The 23,447-nt window shown below is 51.7% G+C and overlaps 1 protein-coding gene across 1 annotated transcript in view; it reads right to left on the reverse strand.

The window, feature by feature from the left end:
• Positions 1 to 23,447, reverse strand: part of PDIA5 (protein disulfide isomerase family A member 5) — a 91,867-nt gene that overhangs the window by 49,255 nt on the left and 19,165 nt on the right. Inside the window, exons 2-7 of the mRNA XM_043874205.1 lie at positions 23,258 to 23,384; positions 20,328 to 20,415; positions 10,942 to 11,025; positions 10,403 to 10,448; positions 6,940 to 7,032; positions 3,198 to 3,258 (exon numbers count right to left, since the gene is read on the reverse strand). Of these exons, the coding sequence (XP_043730140.1) occupies positions 3,198 to 3,258; positions 6,940 to 7,032; positions 10,403 to 10,448; positions 10,942 to 11,025; positions 20,328 to 20,415; positions 23,258 to 23,384 (499 nt within the window). The remainder of the gene's footprint in view (positions 1 to 3,197; positions 3,259 to 6,939; positions 7,033 to 10,402; positions 10,449 to 10,941; positions 11,026 to 20,327; positions 20,416 to 23,257; positions 23,385 to 23,447) is intronic.

Consider the following 23,447-nt stretch of genomic DNA (forward strand, 5'->3'; position numbering starts at 1 on the left):
TGAACTTTACCAGAAATAGAGCAGATATTGTGGTCCCTATTTGAGTTTACCTTTCAGCTGATTTAACTGGGAGGCAGGGAAAGAGAGAAGACTAATGACCACTCTCAAACCCCAAAGCTTAGAGCACCAACCCATTCATTTTTCCATCAGTTCAGTCAACAAACATTTACTGAATAATTTCAGTAGGTCCTGGGGACCCAGATTTCTTGTCACAACTAAAAGTTCCCACTGGCTCTAGGTTCATTCACCCTAGTCGTGATCAAAGAAAGAGAGTCCTAAAGGACTTCCCAGTGAAGGATTTGGCGACTCCCAGGAATAAGCTGAATTATAGGGCCATGAAGGCTTGACAGGATCAGTATAATAAGAGCACAACAGAACCCACACAATCTGCGGGTACCTGGGAACCAGAAAGCCATCCAATCCGACCCTAACAAGTGTAAACAGCTCTGAGTTTCCTCCCTTCCTCACTACTAATCATTCCGTAACACCTACAAGGAACCTAGCTTCTTCTGTCCTAGCTTTCTACTCTAGGAAGATAATCTGCTCATAGCTCTGCTTCCTGTGATAAGGATGGTCGCCCCGCTAGACAGCCTGGGGAGGTGCTGTGGGGCGGGAGGATGGCGCACGCACTTAGGTGCACATTGCCAGGGGACCTCTCTCTGTGACTACCTAGATCATTACACTAAAGCCGGCCCGGTTGTACCGTGAACCCGCCTCATGACATGGACTGTATACTGATGTCACTGTTTTAGTCTCATTTAGAGAATGTGCTGAGACCGGAAGCGTTCTAAGATAAACCAAAGGAGGCCCATCCTCAGGAATTGTGCGAGCAGGATAATTCCTGAAACAATTCACAGTTGGGCAGGCCTCATAGCTCAGTTGGTAAAGAATCTGCCTGCAATGGAGGAGACCCCAGTTCAATTCCTGGGTCAGGAAGATCCACTGGAGAAGGGATAGGCTACCCACTCCAGTATTCTTGGGTTTCCCTTGTGGCTCAGCTGGTAAAGAATCCACCCAAAATGCGGGAGACCTGGGTTCAAACTCTGGGTTGGGAAGATCCCCTGGAGAAGGGAAAGGCTACCCACTCCAGTATTCTAGCCTGGAGAATTCCATGGTCAGATCATGGGGTCGCAAAGAGTCAGACAAGACTGAGCGACTTTTACTTTCACGGAGAAACAAAGGGCTTCCCAGGTGGCGCTAGTGGTAAAGAACCTGCCTGTCAATGCAGGAGACCTAAGAGACCTGGGTTTGATCCCTGGGTCGAGAAGATTCCCTAGAGTAGGTAATGGCAACCCACTCCAGTATTCTTGCCTGGTGAATCCCATGGACAGAGGAGCCTGGCGGGCTACAGTCCATACAGTCACAAAGGATTAGATATGAGTGAAGCGACTTAGCACGCATGCACACAAGGAGAAACAAAAAGGGGTGACACCAACCAGTGAACGTTAATAGAGAAAATGACCAGCGATTAAAGTGCAGGCCACCTGGGCAGAGCCAGATCTAACAGGAAGTGGGACTCCAGGGCCACTTTCCACTGGCAGGCACAGTCCTAGGGTGAGGTTGGGGGCTGGGTAGGGGTCGCCTAGCAATCAACAAAGACTAGAGGGAGAGGCTGTTGTCATAGGGGTCAACCATAGGCCCAAATCAGGCAGAGCCACAGAACCTTACAGAAAGGCATTCAGCCCGGGGAGGTGTGCTCACCAGGGCTGAGACAGGAGGGGCCTTTTGGTGGGAGAACTCCTCTGGAGAGGGATTGGAAGAAGGCTTTTAAGAGTAAACAGGAGATAGGGTAGGGAGGGAGGTGGGAGGGGGTTCAGGATGGAGGGGACACAAGTATACCTATGGCCGATTCATACTGATGTATGGCAAAAACCACCACAGTATTGTAAAGTAATTATCCTCCAATTAAAATAATTTTCAAATATATATATATATACACACACACACTATATATATATACACATATATATATATCTCACTTCCTGTTGTAGTTTAAAAAAAAATTAAATAGAACCCTGTGCCACCCAATTAAGCCACAGATACGTCTAGATACACCCACCTCCCATCACACACACCTCTCCTGCTCAGGCCTTTAGGTCTTTGCTTTTCAATCCATGGGTAGGGACAAGTCAGACTTCAGAGGTGGCCCAGATGGGGGAGTATCTGTGGCTTGGAGGACAACTGCTCCATTCCATAGCTGCAGCTTGAAGGCAGCCATAGACAACATGCTGTGAAGAGCCACATGAAGAGATCTGGCTGTGCTCCAACAAAAATTAATCTACAGAAAAGGCAGCCAGCCCACAGGCCATGATTTGCTGACCCTTTATTAGAGGGTTATGAAGTAGTAGGAAAAACCAATAAAAAACAATAAAAAAGAAAATATCAGGTCTTCCACATTTGGTAGAGTGGATAGCAAGCAGTAGGGAAGGGTAAGTCTGGTTTAGTGAAACTTTGCAGCTTACACATATAGTTTATATACTTACAGCGTACAGGGCTACAGTGTAAAATATGCTTAATACTACAAATACAGTCAAAAAGTTTGAAAGCCATAGCTCAGATCCAGTCCTTTTCTGCCCTTTCAGAAATGGAAAATGAGGCACAGAGTGGTGAGGACTTGACCAAGGTCACCTAGCGCAGTGATGACACAGTTGGAATTAGAACCCAAGTCTTCTGGTCACCATCTCAGTGATCCTTCTGCTGTTCTCACAACCTCTAGCCTCATATAGAGACTGAAACCCAATAGCGGGCCCTTCCTCCCTGGTCCTGATCCCTCAGCCCTCCCAGCTGGATGTGTGGCTGCCCAGAGGCCGGCCAGGCTCAGGATGGTCGGCAGCGGTAACCACAGAGTGCACACCAGGGCCGAGGCACGGCTCCACCGTGCACAGCTGCCAGCCAAGGGCTTCAGGCCGCAGGAGGCAGAGGGCAGGGAAGGCGGAGGTACCTGGAGCAGATGCCGGGGGAAGGGGACAGAGGATACCAATGCCAGTGAGAGAAAAACTGGTGTGGATGGAGGGGCAGAGTCAGACGAAAGGCACAGACAAAGAAAAGACGTGCAAGGCAGAGAGATGGGGTGAGCACTGCGACCAGGCAGGCCTAGGCGTTCCAAAGGGAAGCCCGGGGCTAGTTTTCCATCCCCCTCACATCCACAGGGGCCCCGCCCAGAGTCTGATCTGAGTGCAGACAAGAAAGGTACTCACATGGAGCATAAAACATCATTAGGATCGGCTTCTCTTCCTTCTTCAGGAGCCGACGGAAGTCCTGAGGTACACAGAACATCGCAGGTTAGAGACAGCACAGAACAGGGGTGACAACCCTGGGGACCCCTGGTGGTGGAGTGCAGCGAGCACTTCTGAAATCCCACGGTCTGCCTTGGGGGATGGAGTGCAGTACAGAGTCCTAGCAAGTCGGGGCTGAAAGGCCCTCAGAGACCATCTATTCTAGCTACCTCACATGTTACAGATGGGGAAACTGAGGGCCCAAGGGGACAAATGGCTTTCCCAAGGCTACCTGGCAGGACGAGGTAGTCGGGACCAGGTTACCAGCCTTACTTGCAGCTCCCACCGAACAATGAAGAGACTGCAAGGCGCTGACTGGGCCCCACGAGGCTGTCTCTTGTTCTGTGATCTATGGCTCTGCTATGGTGGGTGCTTGTTTTCATGGAGGCCCAACTTGGCCAGGCGGAGATCTGCTCATCACACAACCCAGGCTCACCCACCCTCATGAACCTTCCCCAGCCCAGCCCTGTCATGCCACCAACCATCCAGGGCCCAGAAGACCACAGTGCACACAGGAGCATTAGGATGAGACGCACCCATCCCCAGGAGGCTACACGCTAAGTGGATCATTTGTATTTGTAAAACCCTTAGAACGGCGCCTGGCTCGTTATCAGGCAATATATAATCATTTGTTAAATGAACATAATAAATGTAAAAAGACAAATGCTCACAACAATGCTAATGGAGAGACTTCAGTGCAAAGCAGGGCAGGAGACTTTTCTTCCAACCAGAGTCAATGATGTTCGGGAAAAAGCAAATCTATCAAGGACTGCGGAGTAGCACCATGACAGAGCACATTTTGATTAAAATAAGCTCCTCTAACCAGTTTCCATGGAAGAAAATTAGAGGTTTTTCTCTCTCAAATAATAAAGAAAATAAGAGGAAATTTCAAAATGCAGGCTTCCTGGCAGCAACAAGGCATTAGGTAAATAGATGATGGTACATCCTGCACAATAGAATACTATTGCATCATTAAAAACGATGGAGAGAAATATTTAATGTCACAATAAGATGCGCATGTCACATTAAGTAAGGGGGGAAAGCAAGTGACAAAACAGCATATAAAATGTAATGACACTTGTGTGAGTAACATTGTTTATGTGTGCATTACACTGAAAGCCTGAAGGCTACAGAAAATACTGGCAGTGAGTACCTCTCAATGGGCAGGGATGGGGTGGTTTTTTTTTTCTTTTACGCTTAAGCTGTATTTTCTAAATTTTCAACAATGAACGTATATTATTTATAATTTTTCAGTAAGAGAAAATAGATTAAAATATTTTGTGAGAATTTAAAACATTACATAATCAATTCTGAAAATGTTCACTCTTATTTATGTATCTAGAGGGTAGGGGCACCCATTTGAAGAAAATCAGTAACCAAGATCTTTGACCCTGACTAGGAGTGGAGGATGCTTTGAAAATGATCTTCTGAATCCCCAGAGCTAAAATTGTTAAAAAGATCTGAGAAGAAAAGGTTTTCCTGAGCCTGCAGCAATTTGGTTTCATATCCTGAACAGTAACAAATATCATATTACATTCAAAGATGCTTCAGTTCAGTCGCTCAGTCGTGTCCGACTCTTTGCGACCCCATGAACTGCAGCACGCCAGGCCTCCCTGTCCATCACAAACTCCCAGAGTTTACTCAAACTCATGCCCATCGAGTCGGTGATGCCATCCATCCTCTGTCATCCCATTCTCCTCCCGCCCCCAATCCCTCCCAGCATCAGGGTCTTTTCCAATGAGTCAACTCTTCGCATGAGGTGGCCAAAGTACTGGAGTTTCAGCTTCAACATCAATCTTTCCAATGAACACCCAGGACTGGTCTCCTTTAGGATGGACTGGTTGGATCTCCTTGCAGTCCAAGGGGCTCTCAAGAGTCTTCTCCAACACCACAGTTCAAAAGCATCAATTTTTTGGCGCTCAGCTTTCTTCACAGTCCAACTCTCACATCCATACATGACCACTGGAAAAACCATAGCCTTGACCATCAAAGATGCTTAACTACCTTCAAATAAGTGTGGAACTCTTAAGTTTACAAACAGAAATCGGCAATTCAAACTTGAATTTGGAACTTCGGTTATTTTATGTGTGAATTTTATTAGCACAAAAGCAGTTAATATTTCTACATGAGAGAAAATAGTACACAGTATAACAAAAGGACTGCCTACAGGCATGGAAAAGATATTTCTGCTTAATATTTCTAGTTATAGAAGAGCAATTTTAGGAGTTTCAGGACATGAACATCTTGGGGGAAGGAGGCAGCAGGCAATTGCTTGTCTGAGAGGCTTTAAAAACACGTATTATCATAAAATCCACCCGGGAGAAACCATCGGTTTAGGCTGTCTGTCTTTTCATGGCTATGGGCACAGGTGCCACCACCTCTGGACACTGGCCCCTCCTCCCCTCCTCCTCCCTCTTCCAGCTGATGACATCAGCACTTTCTATCCCAAAAATGTTGATGCCCAGCGCCTTAATGTGAAACACCCTTCATCTGAAAGGCCCACTTGGTTATCTCATGATGATCACACATGATCCCTCCTCCAGAAAGTATAAATGGCATCATTTTCTTCTGAGCTAATAACAAGCATCAAGAGTCAATGATTTTAAATGAAAAGGGAAGGGAGTCAGAGGAAGATAAAAGGTACGTTTTATCTTCTCAAGATAAAACGAATGTTCTCCCTCCATCTACAAAAAAGCACTGCTTGCTGCACAGGCCATTTGAAATGTGACAAAGAAGTTCTTGCCCATCCCAATAGGAAGGCACAGTCAACCAAGTAAGGTACACATGCGCACATGATAAAAACATAGGTACCCGCGGACAAAGAGGCACCTTTAAGTCATGTGTGACCAGGATAAAAGCATAGGTACGATGGACAAAGAGGCACCTCTAGGTCATGTGTGCACATGATAAAAACACAGGCACCCATGGACAAAGAGGCACCTTTAGGTCATGTGTGCACAGGATAAAAGCATAGGCACCCACGGACAAAGAGGCACCTTTAGGTCATGTGTGCACACGATAAAAACACAGGCATCCATGGACAAAGAGGCACCTTTAGGTCATGTGTGCACACGATAAAAACACAGGCATCCATGGACAAAGAGGCACCTTTAGGTCATGTCGGGCAGGCTTCAAAAGGAAGAGGTTCAGGGTTGCATGCAAACTATACTTCAGAACCACCCTTCTACCCCCCACCCCAGCCAAACCCAGAAACTGAACTTGTTCAAAATTAACACAGTGACTCAGAATTGTGAAGACCTGACTCAAGTCTGAAAATCCAACCTAAACCTCTCAGAAATTTTTAAACAACAACAAGAAAAAAAGCAAACACAAAATCCACCTTAGAAATAATACCAAAAAACACAAAGGCAACAACCACATTACATAATGAGAAGGAAACATTTAAATGTCCCTATAAGGAAAATGTACACATGTTAAAATACATTATATAAGACAGTGGAGAACAGAAGAAGTCCCAGGCAGCTAATCTCCTGTTGTTTCCATCTCGGAGCTCGGAAGGGAAACCAAATGTTAAGGCCTGGCCCAGGGATCCCTTGGAGGTTCCATAATATTCCTATTTCTCAGTTTCTCAGTCATCTCTCCTGGGGGACCCTGGTTGGGGGGAAGCTTCCAAAGTCCATCAGAATTGATATGGAAAAATTACCTTTTCATTGTCAATGTGGACAACATCTTTGGCTCCAGGATCTTCCTCCCACAGTGGGGGCCCTTTGGGATCCTTCAGAAAGGCCACTATGGACTGAGGAAAAGGAGAGAGAAGGGAAAACTCATTTTAGCCAGGAAAAGAGGTGGTAAGGGGATCAGGAACCTGCCCCATCCCCTACCTGGAGACTAAAGTGCCTGAAACTGGATGCACACAGCCTATGGGCAAACGACTGGGGTGTGCCATGCCATCACCCACTGACAGCACTGCTAAGAGCCCTACAAATGCACCCCACATGACACCTAACGCTGGCCCACCGACACCTACAATGCTTCTTCAGGGACAAGAGAGAGGAACTTCGAGACAACTAGCTGGCTTATTCAAAACAGAGGCACATGCTTCTGATAAATCTCATCTCTTCCAAAAAGTCTCCCTGATCAGTTTGAATAAAGGTCTCCAGTCCTGTGCTATGTAAGATACTTACACATTCACACAGCCATTAAAACTGTCCATGGCATAAGCCAGTTAATCACGCCTGCTGGTAAACTGCTTCGTATTTCATGATCTAAACTGGTTTGGGAGTGCATTAAATCCTGATCATACTCTCTGGGACGCAGGTGGGAAGCCCCCCAGGGCAGGGTGCTCATAACTGTGGCCTCCTGGTTGCTGGACTTCTCTCCTTAGAGACACTTTTCTAGACAAAGACAGTCCTACCTTCAGGATAAAGGGCTTAACTAGCCTTTGTCTTGTGGACAACTGACTCAGCTCTCTGCTCCCCTCGGGCAGGACACACAGGAGCAGGAATGTGGGCGGGGGGTGGGGTGGGGGAGACACGTCCATCCGCTCCCCTCCCCACCAGCCACACAACAGAAGCCGCATTCCTTTCGCTTTCAAACAGTCATCTCAGAAATGCCGCTCAAAGCCTGCGAGAGCCAGGACTGGGTACCAGAAACCAGCCAAGCCTCTATCCCTCCAACCCTGGAGAGGTGGCCTCCTTGTCATCAGACGAGCCCTCAGTGTTCTGCAACTGGATGCAAGATTCCATTACATCTGCCAGCTTTGAGCATGCTCCTGTGAGCAGATGATGAGCTGGGTGTGCCACGTGTGTGCTGGGGAGGGAGGGAGGTCTGTGGTGAGGATGGAAAAACCCTGAGTGAGGCTGTGCATCCAGCCCCCCACCAGTCACACACAGAGGACCTGGGAGGCTTGCTATTTCTTAGAAATTCCTTTTTGGAAAGAGCTCTATGGGAGAGTGGGAGACAGCCAGGACTTCGTAGAATTTCATTCAGATAGTGGTCCCTGTCTGTCCAAACAGAGCTATGAAACGCCTGCTGGCAAGAGAAGATGGCTGTTCCTACCAGGCAGAGGCGGATCAGCCTTCTCTCAGCACCTTATCAAAGCTTCACTGTGACGATAGCAGCCAGTGAGGCCAGCAGGGCTACCCTGAACGCCACACTCACCCACAGCCACAGGGCACGCCCACGAGCCATGTGATTAAGATGCTTATGAGAGCCCACCCACCTGCTGTTCCAGAAAGCTTGGTGCAGATGCTATCAACTTAGGGTGCACAGTGGACCTCAACAGTCTGTGCAGCCCAAGACTCATGGGAAAACACTCCCTCCAATGTATGTATGCACACAGTGTCTAGCGATAAGGTCCACAGCTTCCAGGAGATTCTCAGTAGGACAGGAACTCAAAGTAGGTAGGAACTACTGCCCTGGAGGGGGGTGGGGGGTAGAAGTCCTGGTCTATGCCAGGACCAGCTGAGTTAAAGGGCTAGAACCCCCACCCCTGCCTCAGTGTCAAGGCTCCTTCTGAACCGTACAAGGGGACAGTAACAACAGCCAGACTATGCACCCACCCTGCTGGGGGACTCCTTCATCTTTGCAGAGACAGAAGCTCAGGAGAAACCCTGAAGGGAAAACTGACCTGAGACCAAGGAGGGCTTCATTCACGGCTGCTCCCCCTGAGAAGCAGGAGCTGTCGGGCAGTCATGAGAGCTCCACCATCGCACCCCCCTACACTAGAGATCCCCAGGGACTCCTCCCCAGTCCTTGATGGTCCCATGGTCTTCGGGGACCCTGGGACCAAGGATGCCCTCTCCCCACCTAAGACCCTGACCCTGTACCATGCTTGGCCGCTTCTCCAGCTCCTTGATGCAAAGATCACAGGCAGGATGGGAGCGAGCAGATCCCATACACCTGGTCTTTGTGAGAAGGTGGACAGAAGCCAGGACTCAGCCTCCCCAACCCAGGCAGGTCCAGACCACCTACCTGGGTGTCTCTCCTGCCACTGCAGTTCTGAGAAGCTGCTATTCCCTGCTCCACAAGCCCAGGACAGACTCCTCAGAGGGCCAGCTAAATATACACTGAACACAACCTCCAGACACAAAACAAAAAGCCCCGCCGCCTCTATCAGCAACACCCCCACACCACCCAGCTCCCACATCTGAGGAGCACGTGTTACCACTTCAGCTGACATCTTAACACAAAATAAGAGGGGTTAAGCAACTCTAGTTGGTAGAATTTTCTCTAAGTGTCTAAGTGGGTGTTAAGATGATGAGTAATCAGGCTGAGTCTGTATTAGGTAAAAGCTGTGGCAACTTAAAACAAGAGTTAGTGGATAAACAAGAAATGACCAGGGAGGTAGGGGGAGAGAGGCAGAGGGAGAAGGGCACAGACAGCCACACAAATAGATGGACAGACAGAAAAGAATCAAAGGAAACAGATGGAAAGAGAGAGAGACAAAGAGAGAGGAGCCCAGGGTCTAATGCAGTCTAAGCAGGAGAATCAGAGAGGGTGGATTCAACATATGCTGCGACAGAAGGAATACATGGCCCTAGCCAGGGCAGGGGCTGCAGCCTGGACCAGAGGCAGAAGACTGATCTGAGGAAAGGAACATGAAGGAGGAGAATCCAAGGGCAGTGGAAGGACTTGGGGCCAGGAGAGCTGCCAGGTGATACAGGACAGCACCTGCAGGTCAGAGGATCTCCATCCTTATTTTCACTGATGCTTTTCTATCTCTTTTTGAATCGGATTTGTAGCCAAGAACATCTCAGTGATGTGGGCATCTCATCCGGACCAAGCTGCTGCCCTGCCCAGGTCCTGCACACTGTGTTAACCTGGGCACCACTGGCCCCCTCAGGCCTGTGGGCAGCCCCCCGGGACATGACTGTAGAGGTGAAGGAGGGCTCTGGACTACAGTGAAGGGAGACTCTGGCCTCTACAGAGGAGGGCATGATGTCGGACGTCTCACTGGACAGAGTGATGTCAGATGTCTCTCTCACCGACAGAGTCACAAACCGTCTACAAAGTGGCAGGTCATCCCCACTGGTTTCACAGCTACAAACTTCTCCAGGCATTCTGCTGACCTATGCTCTAGAGATGAGACTCCCTCAGATCATTCGGAAGGGCATTTGTGCACTCTGCCCTTCCTCCTCTGCTGAGAACAAGGCAGGGAAATTTACCTTAAATGTCACAGCTCGGTTATATTCAGTATGAAATGCACCATCCCTGTGAAAACAGGAGAAAAAGGTGTTAACTTTAGGATTGGTTATGAAGACATGGGCTTCCCAGGTGGCGCTAGTGGTAAAAAGGCCGCCTGCCAATGCAGGAGACATAAGAGACTTGGGTTTGATGCCTGGGTAGGGAAGATCCCCTGGAGGTGGGCATGGCAACCCACTCCAGTATTCTTGCCTGGAGAATCCCATGGACAGAGGAGCTTGGTGGGCTACGGTATATAGCATCACAAAAAGTCAGATACGACTGAAACGACTTGGCACATGCTCACATGAAGACACTTAACCTTTTGGTTTCCTGCAAAATCTTAGTAAGATTCAGCTGTTGAACACAGCTCAAGTTTTTTTTTTTTAAGGAAATAATTGTAAACACACAAAAAAATCATTCTGAAATAAAGTTAATCTCACTAAAAACTGCGGTTTGCAGAGAATACCAATGAAAGCTTTCAGCATTTATTTGGAAATTGGAAAAGTCTATGTGTACTTACTGATAATGGAATAATTCAACCTTTTTGTCCTTTGCACTCAGGTCAACTTTCATCTTCTTGCACAATTTTCTACTTTCTGCATCACTGAAAGACACAAATGTTGGGGAAAAGACAATTGTTACCTAAAGTCCCCATGAAGGTTTGGACAGAGGAAAATCTGCTGGTGACCTAAGAGTAAAGGAGATAACTTAGGATTCTCAATAGCAAGTGAGGCCCTCACTACAAATGAGTTCTCAGAGAACTGGAGGAAGGAGAGAAACCAGCAGGATCTGGACTGATCTGGAAAGACAGAGGCAAGCAGATGGGGAGGACATATCACTGCGTATAAGGGGCCATGTAAGTTCTCTAAAAGCTTAGTGGGCAGGTGGCACATTGTAAGAAAAACAAGCTCAGGGTAGTGGTTCCCAATCCTGGCTGCTCATTAGAATCACCTGGGGGAAGTTTTCAAATGTACTGATTCCCTGACCACCCCCCAGGCCATGACTCAGAAGCTCCACCTGTGGCCCCAGCGAAGTTTTTGTTTTTAAACCTCTGATGTGAGGCATGTGCCACCACCAAACCAGGGTAGGAGAGAAACGTTCTATGATGTTGAAGGAGTTACGAAATCTGATCAGGCATTGATAAAAGCCAGAGAAAGGCGAAAGGTTCAGTGAGGTGCTAGCGGTCTGCAGTATCACACTCCTGCAGCTCTTCTAACGAGAAGTGTCGGCCGGGAGCCATTCACTATCCCCCAAGTGCTTATGCATGACTCCTCTAATCTTGCTTCCTGTTCTGTTAGACCTCTGATCTCAAAATGTGGTCCCTGGACCAGCAGCATCAGCACAGCCCAGGAGCCTGTCAGAAGTGCAAATTCTCAGCTCCCTCCCAGGCGTACTCTATTAAAGCTCCCAGTGGGTCCTCATGCAACCGTGTTTTAAGGAAGCTCCCCGGTGATCTGATGCCTGCTGCCACCCTGCCTGGCTCTCCCTTGTCTCTCCAACCCCTCTGCCACCCCCATGAGGCTTGGTTTCCCCTGTGCCCTGCACCAGCCCCCTCAGAGACCTTACCTGCTTTCGCAGCCTCCCTATGACCTCACCACACTCAGCCAAGTCTTCCCAACTTCCAACCAGAGGCAACCAGCTACCCCACTCCTTCAGCCCTGCTCCTCATGCCAGGACCCTCTCCCCACATCTCAGTGGACTCAGTGAGGGTCTCTTAGCACCCCCACCCCGCACCAATCCCAGCTGACTATACCACGTGAAAAACTGTTCTGCCGGGTATGACCACCACCTGAGGGAAGTCCTGTCAGCTCCCACCAGTTCACCTTTGACAGCCATCAGCTTCACACAGCTGTGCACCAGCCCTGGAGCAGATGGACTAATTACACCATTCAGCTCAATTCTAAAAGCCACACTCACAATGGACAGGCTACACTATGGAACCTCATTTCAAGTGTAAATATGCAATTTGCAATTCAAGAAGCATGTTTCACCGGCCAGGTGCCTGGGTTGGAGAGGGTGTGTCAGGCACTCTCAGGGACCCCCCCCCCGCCAAAAACCACACCATCCCTCCCTGTGCAATCCTACTTGTAGCAGCCAACACTGTAGCCCCTGCAGCTTCCAGCCACAATCCTGCCCCAGCACACAGAGATCTCAAGAAATACACAATGAGCTCAGGAAGGAAGGCTAATGATGCAGCCAAGGCTGCTTCCCCAAGGAGGTGAGGACCTTTTAAGATAGGGAGTCCAGAGAGGACAGATAAGCTGGGGTGCAGAGGGGGCCCAGAAGGGCCAAGAGCGTGCATCAGGGGGCCCTGTAAGGTGCAGCCATGCAGCCACGCACCCACTGACGGTGCTGATTACCGTCTAGCCTGCCCCGTCCTGCAGGTGCTCTGTGGTGAAGCCACATGGACAGGCAGCAGGGTCTGTTTGACAACTGTGTCTGAGGTGCCCTTTCCCTGCCCCAAGGAAGACGGGAGGGCTTAACTGGGATGTTTACAACCATTCCCTTGGCACTTTCCCTGTCCGGCTTTGCTCTGCTTCATGCCAACGATTTCTGGGACCACCTACTGTCCACTCAAACATGACAGCAAATAGGGGCTGCGGCAGAAACCAGGTCCAGGTGCCCGCAGCCCCCTCGCCCTATGCTGGCCTCCAGCAGGGGCACCCAGACTGCAAGGCAGCCTCACACTAGCACTCTCCTCTGTGGAGTCTGGCTGGCAGCCTCTTCCTGTGATTTTATGAAGCAGAGAGAGGAGAGATGGGGCCTAGTCTTTGCAACCCCAGCCCGAGCTGGCTGTGCAGAAAAAACCTACTCCATGGGAGAAAGCCTTGCTGTCCCGGGGAACCCAGGCCAGGCTTAGGAGCAACGTCCCAAAGCAGCTGCCTGGGCTGGGTGGAGCTGGGGTGGGGGGCAGCATGGAGGTTCCTCACAGGTATGTCCAGCCCCGCCCGCAGCCAGCCTATGACCCCATGACCGTCCAGCAACTGTAGCTCCATCTCGGCACAGGATCCCTCAGGCCGACTCTGCAACCCTCTCCTCTCCTCTGCTCCCCCACCCCCCTGCACACACACGCACGTGCACACGCACACACATGCACTCAGGGTGGCGGGTGGGGAGCCGGCTTCCCAACCTCTCTGAGCACCTCTGTTCTCAGATCCCAGGGCCTCAGCCCCCCTCATCTGGCACTGCCGCCCGCCCTTCCCCACCAGCTCTCTGCCCTTCCCCCAAGACGTCCACTGACTGTCACCCCCATCAGAAAGGTTTGCTCCACCAAGCCGATGGCTTTGTTTTGTTCATGGCTGGTTCCCCAGGGTTACAAAGGCTGCCGGCACATAGCAGGCACTCTATAAATAGCCTGAGTGAGTGAGTGAGTGATGCTGGCTGTCGTGCTGGGATGAGGCGCTCATGGCTGGCTCTCTGGGCTCTGCCTACTGAGCTCCAGGAATCCTGCCAGGTGACAATTCCTGACAGTGCGCTCTCAGATCGGTTCCCCTCCCTCCTACGATTCTGCCTCTCAGAGTGTGTACGTGTGCGTGTGTGCATGCGCATATGCACTAACTGTGCAGTACAAACTGTGCAGTACAATAAAAGTCGTAAGAGTTCAAGAAGGGGAGAAATTACCCAAGCTCAGGGACTTAAAAGGATCTGGATTGATAGATTTCGCAGTTAATTGTGCTCCTGCCCTTCCCTAGCCAATGACTAATGCTCTAGCCAGGAAGGAGACAAAGGCAGACAGCAGGGAATAAGCTGCTTTGCTGGGATGAGAGGGAGGGGACAACCACAGAAAGTGTCTGGCCGTGCAGAGGTCTTCACCTGTCATTCCCCAGACTGTCCTGCAGGAACCAGCCTTCTCTGCTGGCGCCTCACCATCCTCTGCCTGGTTACTGGTTACTCACCCCCTGACCTGCCACATCCCCTCCTTCCCCGCCTCCCTGGACTCTGCTCTACAGAGAATGTGGAGGAAGGTCACTGGGGCCTTTTCACACTTCCCTCCCCATCCCCAGCCCAGACAGACACACACCCCAGTTGTTTCTGTTCGACTTTGTTGTGGGTCGCTAGCCAGCAGTGCAGAGAGTGGCTGCGGGTACACAGTGCTGTGCTTACTAGATCTGCACATGCAATAAGGATCATTCAAGAGACCCACCAGAGATAAAAGGTGAGCGGGTGAGAGCAGGAAGAGAGAGAAGTAAGGTGCTGGAGGCTCGGAAAGCGGTTACTCGACTTACAGACGTCACAGCCTAAGTAGGAAACCCTCCCGCAGTGGCCGCCGGCTGCAGTGACTGGCCGTCTAGGTCTGCCTCTGCCCCTAGCCAGCCTGTGACCTCCGGCAGGACTTTGGCTCCCCAGCTGCAAAATGCAGAGTTGTCACACAAGCTGGGCAGAGCTTTCCATCCCCCGACGGGGTCAAGTATTACTAAAACACCAAGGCAGGCTGCCTGCATCCTGACGGACGAACCAAGAGCCAGAAACCAGGACAGATGGTGGAGATTCAAAAAAGATCTGAACCTCCATCATCTCTCTCCTAACTCACAACCAGATCCTCGCTTGGCCAGGCAACAATCTTATATCCATGCAAACCCTGGGCAGCCTCCTGCAGCAGGCAGAAAGCAGACTATAAGGACCAGAGGCAAGGCCCCCAGCCTATCTTGGACACTGTGTGTCCTTGGCCCACTCAGCCTTCCTGGGGTCTGTTTCCCTACCAAAGAAGGGGCCCTATCTGCTGGGTCTAACATGGCAGGATTCTGAGCAGATGGACCTGTGACCCTGAGGATGGGGAGGAGAGGAAAGGTGGGACTTTTTCCCCCCTTCAGAGACATGAAGAAAATGAGAGATGAGCGAGTAAGCAAGAAACAGCTTCAGAGTGACTGTGGAGGACAACACCGAAGGAAGGGGTTGGAGAACAAAGCCAGGAGACAGAGAACAGCCCTGGAAGAGCTGGGCCTCCAGCTGGCCAGGACCTGGGGGGCTGCTCATTGGCCTTGCTGACAACGGGACTCCCACAGCAGAATCCTCCCAAGTCTGCCTGTCCTCCTGGGTACGACCTCAAGAAGACACCTGGCTGAGCATGAATCACCCAGCAGAGCTCATAAAAGAGGATACAAGAAAGAGTGTGTCATCCCATCCTCCACCTGCTTCCCCAGCCCAGCAGTTCTGGAGGGGACACGACACCCTCATGAGAGCATGGCAGCATGCCACGAGGTGTCTGAAGCTACAACAAAAGAACGACAACCTCTTCTGGAAGCCCACTTTATATCCCATGATAATTCAACATGCTTACATGTAAAGGAGCAAATAATTTCTGGAAGAAAACATGGGCTTCAAAATATGTTATGCCTGCCCTGGCAGGCCCCCCATCTCGGATCTAGGAAGCCAGTGCTGCTCCTGGGGAAAGACAGCAGATGGGAGAATGAGAGCGGGGAAGAAGGAAAATGCCATAACATAATGACCTTAACCCTAGGGAGAAGAAAGCGGCAAGCACCCCATAAGGCTGCCTCGGCCCAGTGAGAATCAGCCCCCGGAATCAGCACGCCGGGCACAGGTCCCGCCTGCTGGCTCCAGCTTCGCTGCCCAGACAGCAGCACTCAGAGCCAAGGCCGAGCCCGATGCCAGGCTGCAGAGCACACGGGGAATACCAACTCCCTCACACACAACCCACTTAAGAGCTGAACAAGTACCACCAGCCAACCTGAGTGTGGCTGCTGAGATCTGAGCCAGGAGGTGGAGTGAGGGGAAGGGAGAGCTGACAGGCCCCTGGACGGAGGCCAGGAAGCCTAGAGACACCTCAGAGCAACAAGTTACAGGCCTGAGAAAACCGGCAGAGAAGGGTGTGTGTGGCTGTCGGTGTGCAGGCAGGGGTAGGGAGGAAAGAGCCAGAAAAGCAAGGAAAAGAGAAGAAATATCCACATAGAGAAGAGAGAAGGAAAAAGACCAAAAGAATGGGCAGGGACCAGAGAAAGGAAGAGGCAAGAGAAACCATCAAAGGAGAGGGAACAAAGAAGGAGAGAGGCTGAGAGCGAAGGACAGGAGGGATGTCAGAAGCAGACACCAAGGGTGGGGAGAGACACGAAGACCAGAAGACACACCCTCCCACACACTTACATGAATACACGGGCCTTCATGTGCATACATACCGGCACATATGTGTACACACATAAGAGCCTGGTAGCTTCCAGAATGTTCTCAACCAGGCTATGTAGGGATGAGAGCAACTTGGAAGATTCAACTCCATGTTTCACACAAGAGTAGACTGAAGCCCAGAGACGGGCAGTGACTTGCCAAAGGTCACACAGCTATTTGCTGTCAGAGCCTAGACTCAAAGCCAGGTCTCCCAACCTGCAGCCCTACAAATTTCACAGCACCCCATAGTTCGTAAGGGTCCAAACAGAACAGCCTGTGCACTGCGGCTGACTCATCTCTCTTCAGGGGCATCCTCACAATGACCTCCTCACCCAAGGAAAAACTCTTGAAGACAAGAGTCACTGGGCTAGTAAGCAGCTGAGCTGACCCTTCAGCCAAGGGCTGTGTCATCACTGCACACACTCTACAGACTCCCCACCCTGGAGCACTGTCTACTCTCCCCCGGATGCCCCCTGGCCCCTCACCTGCCTTCTAAGGGAGGAAAGCAGAGGGGCTGTCATCCCACCCCAAGTCCCAGCATCCCCGTTCTGCCTCCATCCCTTCGCTGGCAGGGCGGGACGCAGAGCTGGGGAAGCACACACAGCAGGGCCCATGCAAGGGCAGCCGTGCTCCGGCTGTTCACCTGTGGTCCCCTGCTCACACCCCTGCAGAGCAGTGGAGAGCACCCGCCAGAGCATTTCTGCCCTTCCATCTGCCCACCGCAGGGGCATCTCATTCAGACTCACGAACACAGCTGAGTGCTGTCATCACAGGGCCTAGAGAGAACACACTGGGTTCCCCTAGTGATTTATGGGGCACGTTCAGAAATCTCTGAGCAGGAGTGGCTGAGCAGAAGGGGTTGTCCAGCTCACATCCATGGGGATCTCCCTGTGTAATGGTGATCCGTGCCCTGCCACCCAGGGCGGCCTGCAAGGACCAGAGCTCCCAGTTCTATCCCTGTGGTTGTTCTGGGGAAGATTTGGTTGTATCCTACCTGATATTCTGGCTTCCAACATCATCCATTATAGCTCCATAATCCACCTACTTATCTAAACTTTTAAAAGCTATTTAATATTTCAGCTTATACCTCCTCTTAGAGGCATGAGTTGAGTAGCAATTATGTGAAGAGTCAACCCTTTGTCTTCAGGTTACCTCTTTAAAGTCCTAAGTTGCCCCCTAGATCTTCATCTTAGAGCATCAAGTCAAAGGATTCTCTCTTCCAGCAGCACTTTTTATTGATTCCAGACATTATGTCTCCAAATGAGTCCCCAGTTCTCTTCTTCTTAGTCTGTCTTTACACGCTAAGCCCAGCACCATACATCCTGCCTGTCCAGGGAGCAAAGCAGGACTGTCACCTCCAGACCCATCGGCCAGACAACCGAGGGGCCACACCACAGGGAGCTGCCTGCAGCGAAGGCCAGGGCACTTGAAAGACCTGGTCCTCTGAAGGCTTGCCCCAAGTCTGAACTCAACCTCCTCCGGGAAGTTTTCTTCAACCTTTCTAGGCAGAAGGAATGAAGTGACTGTAATCACCTGGCTAGATGTCTGCTGCCTCCCTGCATACTGCAATCCTCAAGGACACTATTAGCCAGGTCTGTGCCTCAAAGCACAGAGTAAGTGCTCAAGTGAATGGACCCAGGTGGATGGGGCAGCTAAACCAAGATCTTCTGCCCACTTCTGCCACCTACAAGCCTGGGAAGAACTCCCTGTGATGAGGCTCCATTGGCTTGGTACGGATATTCCAGAGCACCCTATCCCCTCTAACGGGCTCTATCACTTTGCCAGTCACACAGAGCAGTCCTGGTAAAATACAGGAGACAGAGACACACATGGGAGACTAGAACACTTCCAGACCCACTCTGAACTGGAAGTAACCAACAACTGAAATCTCATCAACTGTTTAGTGAGCTGTCTGTTCCATTAAACCGGTGTTTGAATCAATCAGGAGGTATAGGCCAGACAGGTGTGTGTGTGTGCGCACACACACACACACACACGTCCGCACGCGCGTGCACACACGTGCACACATACACATGCATGCACAGGCACACAGTGCAGCAAACACTGCTTGACGAAGACCAGACAGGCGCGCACACACACACATACACACGCGCATGCGCGCACACACGCACACACATGCGCACGCACGCATGCACTCGCACACACGTGCACACGCGCGCACACACACACAGTGCAAAAAACACTGCTTGACAAAGACCAGACAGGCGCACACACACACACACACATACACACACACTGTGCAGCAAACACTGCTTGACGAAGACTTCTGGCCTCATTCGGTGCTCTGTCAAAATATGCCTCTCCATCAATTCTCTCCAATGACAGGCAGGACCCGCTTGAGGCTACCAACTTATAAAACAGTTGTGTCCCAGAAGTTTACTTGCAAAACAGCCACTGAGAACTTAGGTTGAAGAGGGAGAAGACTGCACTGGAGTGGAGCCCCTAACAGCTCACGTGGGTCTGGAGGTGACAGTCCTGCTTTACCACAGAGTAGTAAAGGGTTTGTCACTCAGGCAAGGACAGAGTTACAAAGGTTACAAAGACCCTTATGGGCTGTGGAGGAAAGGAAGTGCCACTTTCCCAGGAGAGCCCCACCTCGTCCCCATACTGACAAAACTGTAGTGCTACCTATGCTCCTCTCCCCTGCTCTTCCCAAACTCACGTTCCCAATAAACCCCAAGTCCAGGTGAGGACTCAGCGGCCCTGGGAACACCTCCTATCCTCAATCAGAAGGACATGTAAATGCTGGTGTCCACCCAGTTCAGTGCAGTGCCTTGCAGGCAGACAGTGCTCAACAAACGTGCAAAGAACAAACCTATTCTTCCTGACCTTTTCCGTATGTTTCACTCTCTATGTGTCTTTGCTCTGTTTTTGCCAATCTATGCCCAATTGGGAACTAATTATGTGACAAGAGGTGTGTGTATATAAATCCCAGCAGCAAAAGTGCTGAATGTGGAGAGATGTGGCAATTATTCCTAATGAAGAGAAGGAAAGGAAGCCGAGAACACCATGGACTTAAAACTCCCAAACTCAGAAGGATCTGAGGAGTTTAAAGTGCCCCCTTTTGCTGCACTCAGAAGGGGCCTCCTGTGGGCTGGCATGAGATTCTGCCACCATGACACTGACACAGAGTCTCTGGGAGGGGGCAGGGGCAGCAGGAGGAGAAGCAGCTCACAGCCTTGTCATCGGGACATGTTGGGGTGGGGACACAGGCCAGAGGAAAGAGCTGGAAGGACTCAGCCACCTGTCCAGGACTGACCCGTGTGACAGAGCCACCTCGGACGCCAGAGCAACAGACAGGTCTGCCAGCTGACTCCCCATTTGTGCACTGTGGGCCCTGGAGACCCCCATGAAGGGCCTGGGCTGCGGGTAAAGCACATGGTTCTCAATGCAGACTCCCCCCATAAGCAAGCCCACCAAGTGGCCCTGAAAATAATCTTGCCTCTTCGGGCATCAAGGCTCCTTCTGCATCCTCTGAGAAGACAAAAATCAAGTGCATGACAACAGAGTAACAAGTAAAAGTACTTTGTAAAAGGGAAGAAGAGGGGTGGGTAAAGACAGGCGGGGAAGCCACACCTACCCTTCTCCAGCCCATAGTGGTCCTGCAGCATCACTGGGGGGTTGCGGGGGGAGGGGGGTGTTCTTCAGCAGTTATCTCTCCATCATACCTCCTCTCCCAGAATATCAATCCGGAACAATTCCCACCCCACCCACCAGAGCCCACCCCTTGCCCTCCAGCCACCACGGCCCACGGCCCCAGGATCATACCCACAGTCCACCCAGCAGATGGTGCCTTGTCCTTTCACTGCCTGGGCTACAGTAGACAATAACTTGAGGTGACTTTCAGCTGCAGCTTCTGTAAAATAAATAAGTAAATAAACATCTGTGCCCAAGCAACACTGCCCCCACCCCTGCCATCTTGCCCTGGGCAAGGAAGGACAGAGGCCAGCCCTAGAGGTGAGGTTCTGAGCACCAGCAACAATGCATCCCTGTGGGCAATGGTTCTAACTGAGGACCATCCAGCTCTTCTCAGAAAGCCCTGCTCCCACCACCCTCAGACACAGAACCCGTCACCCCTCCTTCAAGCCACGCCTCACATCTCACTCTGCCAAGTCTCTCTGGTAGATCCTCAACTCCCTGTAGAATCTCTGACTCATGACCTTTCTGGGGCACATTTTGAAAATTCTGTAACTGAACAATTACAATTCTATAACTAAGCAGGCGACGAGTCTGCTGGTTCCACGCTTGCCTGTCCTGGTGCCCAACCTGGGGACTGACAAGGGCTGGGACCAGACCCCCCCTTCACCTGTGTGTCACACACCCACCGAGGGGCCCCATACAGCGGAGCGATTAAATGAGGTTTACCTGCGACTCTGGTCTGACGGACTGACGCTAAATGGACCCAAGTCACTCTCACAGCCTTCTTCCCCAGCCTGGCAGTACCCCGGGGAGGAGGGGTCAGCTGCAGGACCATGGACTATGCCTCAGGGCCAGGCGGCGTGAACATGAGAAAGGAAGAGGTGTTGGGGCAGAGCCCCTGGAACGTACGGTAGGAGGGCAGGCTCTCAGACATGGAGCCCCTGTGGCCAGGATCGCCACGCCACCAGCCCTCGGCGCTCCACGGCATGGCGGCTGTGGCCGGGCTGTCGCGTTCCCGCATTGTCCCTGTCAGCTAGCTCCCTGGAAAGGGCCCCCATGCAGACACTGTGGGGACAGCAGGCTGCCGCCCTCACCCGCCAGAAACTGCATGATATGTTCTAAAGCCAAGCAGAAATGATATCTGAATTATTTGCCTCCTCAGATCTCCTTTTCTAGTGTGGATAATGGAAGCTGTTTGTGAACACAAAGCCTGCTGAGCCTTTTATGCAGTGAACAGAAAACATCCTTCAAAAGCCCTGCACAGAGCCACCCGCAGAGGCCCTCCCTGGAACCCCCAGGCCAAGGGGGGGCGGCCGAGGTGGGAAAGGTCATCCTCACCCTTCAGACTGGGAGCGGGAGGCGGGGAGGGAAACTTGAGTAGAGCACATGAAGCCCCCTCCCTGAGCCTGCCTTTCAGCCATGGAAAGGGAGGCACTGGTTGGGATGAGGAGGGGAGAGAAGCCGGTTATCACATTGCTCCTAAAGCCATGGGAGGTCCCCAGTGTCAGGAAAGGCCTGGGCAGGAGGCAGGAAGGTAAAGTCACCACTGGGGTCCAAGCCCAGAGATCCAAACCAGGGAGGAGCCAGGTGCACGGGGCTGCTGAGAGCCCCACTGCCAAGAGGCAGGGACAGAGGTTGGGCCAGGGCAGAAGAGAAAACAAGAGCGCTCCCAGCCCCTCAAGCCCTGGGCTAGACACCTCACCTTCCCACTCTACTCTCCGCATCCTTTCCTGGTGGCTGAGCCTCCCGTCACTGCAGACTTCGCACATTCTTCCTGCCTCCAGCAGAGGAGGCCAGGCAAAAGGGACAGAGGGACCCGCCCTAGCGTCCACTGCCTGGTGGACCTCAGGCCAGGCAGCTCCAATTTCCTCGTTCATAAACTGGACATCACCTGACAACCTGCACTGCCTCCCTCATGGAAAGGCAGCAAATCAGAGTGTGTCTCAGAAGTTCCTTGCAGAGCCCTTCTAAGTAGGTGAGCTTATGTGAAGCGGTGTGCCCGGGGAAGACAGTGAAAAAAGTGAACACCCACGTGTTCCTGGGTGGGGCTGATGACCCCCCAGCTCCAGGGGCACCCAAGGAAGTTGAGACACACTTGTTCAGTGCCCTGGAGCCCAGGCCTCAGGAGCAACTCTTACTGTCTCCCGCCTCAGTTTCCCCCTATTCCCAACAGAAAAACAACCCCTGGGAGTGTGTGCCAGGCCCTCAGAAGGGCAAGGACCAGCACGTGCCGGGTGTATGGAGGACGCAGGCCTCAGGTGGGACATGCGTCCAGAAGATCCATCAGCACCACCACCTCCCTGCCCCCGCCCCGGGCTGGGTGTTGAGGATGAGCTGCTGGGAGAGCTGTGCTGGAACTGGCCATGCCTACTGGCTACTGCTTCTCTGGGGCACAGGAAACTTGGCATCCTTGAGGGCAGCAAGAACACTTAACTCTGCTGGAACAGCGTCAAGTCAGATTTTCAAAGTCGCAGCCAAGAGCTGAGCAAACCTCTCCGTCTGTGATGATGCCCTCTCCAGCCTCAAGGTCAGAAGAAGCAAACCGCTATTCCCACCCCACACTGAGTGCGGAGCCCACTCCAAACTCAGTCTCTTGCTCTGACCCCAGAGCGAGACAGATTGGGGCCAGGCAAGGCCAGGACTGCCAGCCTGGGTGTGTGCCCCCAAGCCTGGGCCAATTCAGCTGGAGACAGGCTGGCCCAGTCAGTCAATTAATCCACAGCTCTGGCGAAGCGTGGCCCTGGCGGGGCTGGCCTGCTATCCAGCAGCCAGAGAGTACATCCCTGGTGGTCACTGTCCTCTGGCCTCCTTCACTCACATGTCCTCTCCCTCCTGAGGCACTGAGGGACTCCAGAGGGCTTTTCCTAAGGAACCCTGGTAAAAGGGAACTAAAACAACCTCTTAGGGATCCAAAGCAGCAGCACTAATGCCCCTTTGTCAAGACCCTCAATGGGCAGTTTTTAGTCCTGGGGTCTCTGCCTCCCACCTCTGCCCCGGCTCCTTCCTTTCCATCCCACTGCATCCCTGACCACGGCCCCAAGGCCAGGAGAGGTACTCACCAGATTTGGAGTAAAGCACCAGTACGTTATTCCGGGTCCTGAGAAGTTTTTTCAAGTCCTTGGGGTCAGAGATTCTGTCGATGAGTGAGGAGAACTTTGCGGAAGACAGCCACGTCGGCAGGACCACCTGGGGATCAAGGAGCCAAGGACCATGAGTCCCGAGTCCCGGTGGGCCCAAGGACAAGAAGCA

The sequence above is a fragment of the Cervus elaphus genome, chromosome 19 (assembly GCF_910594005.1).
Source record: "Cervus elaphus chromosome 19, mCerEla1.1, whole genome shotgun sequence".
NCBI classification, from domain to species: Eukaryota; Metazoa; Chordata; class Mammalia; order Artiodactyla; family Cervidae; genus Cervus; species Cervus elaphus.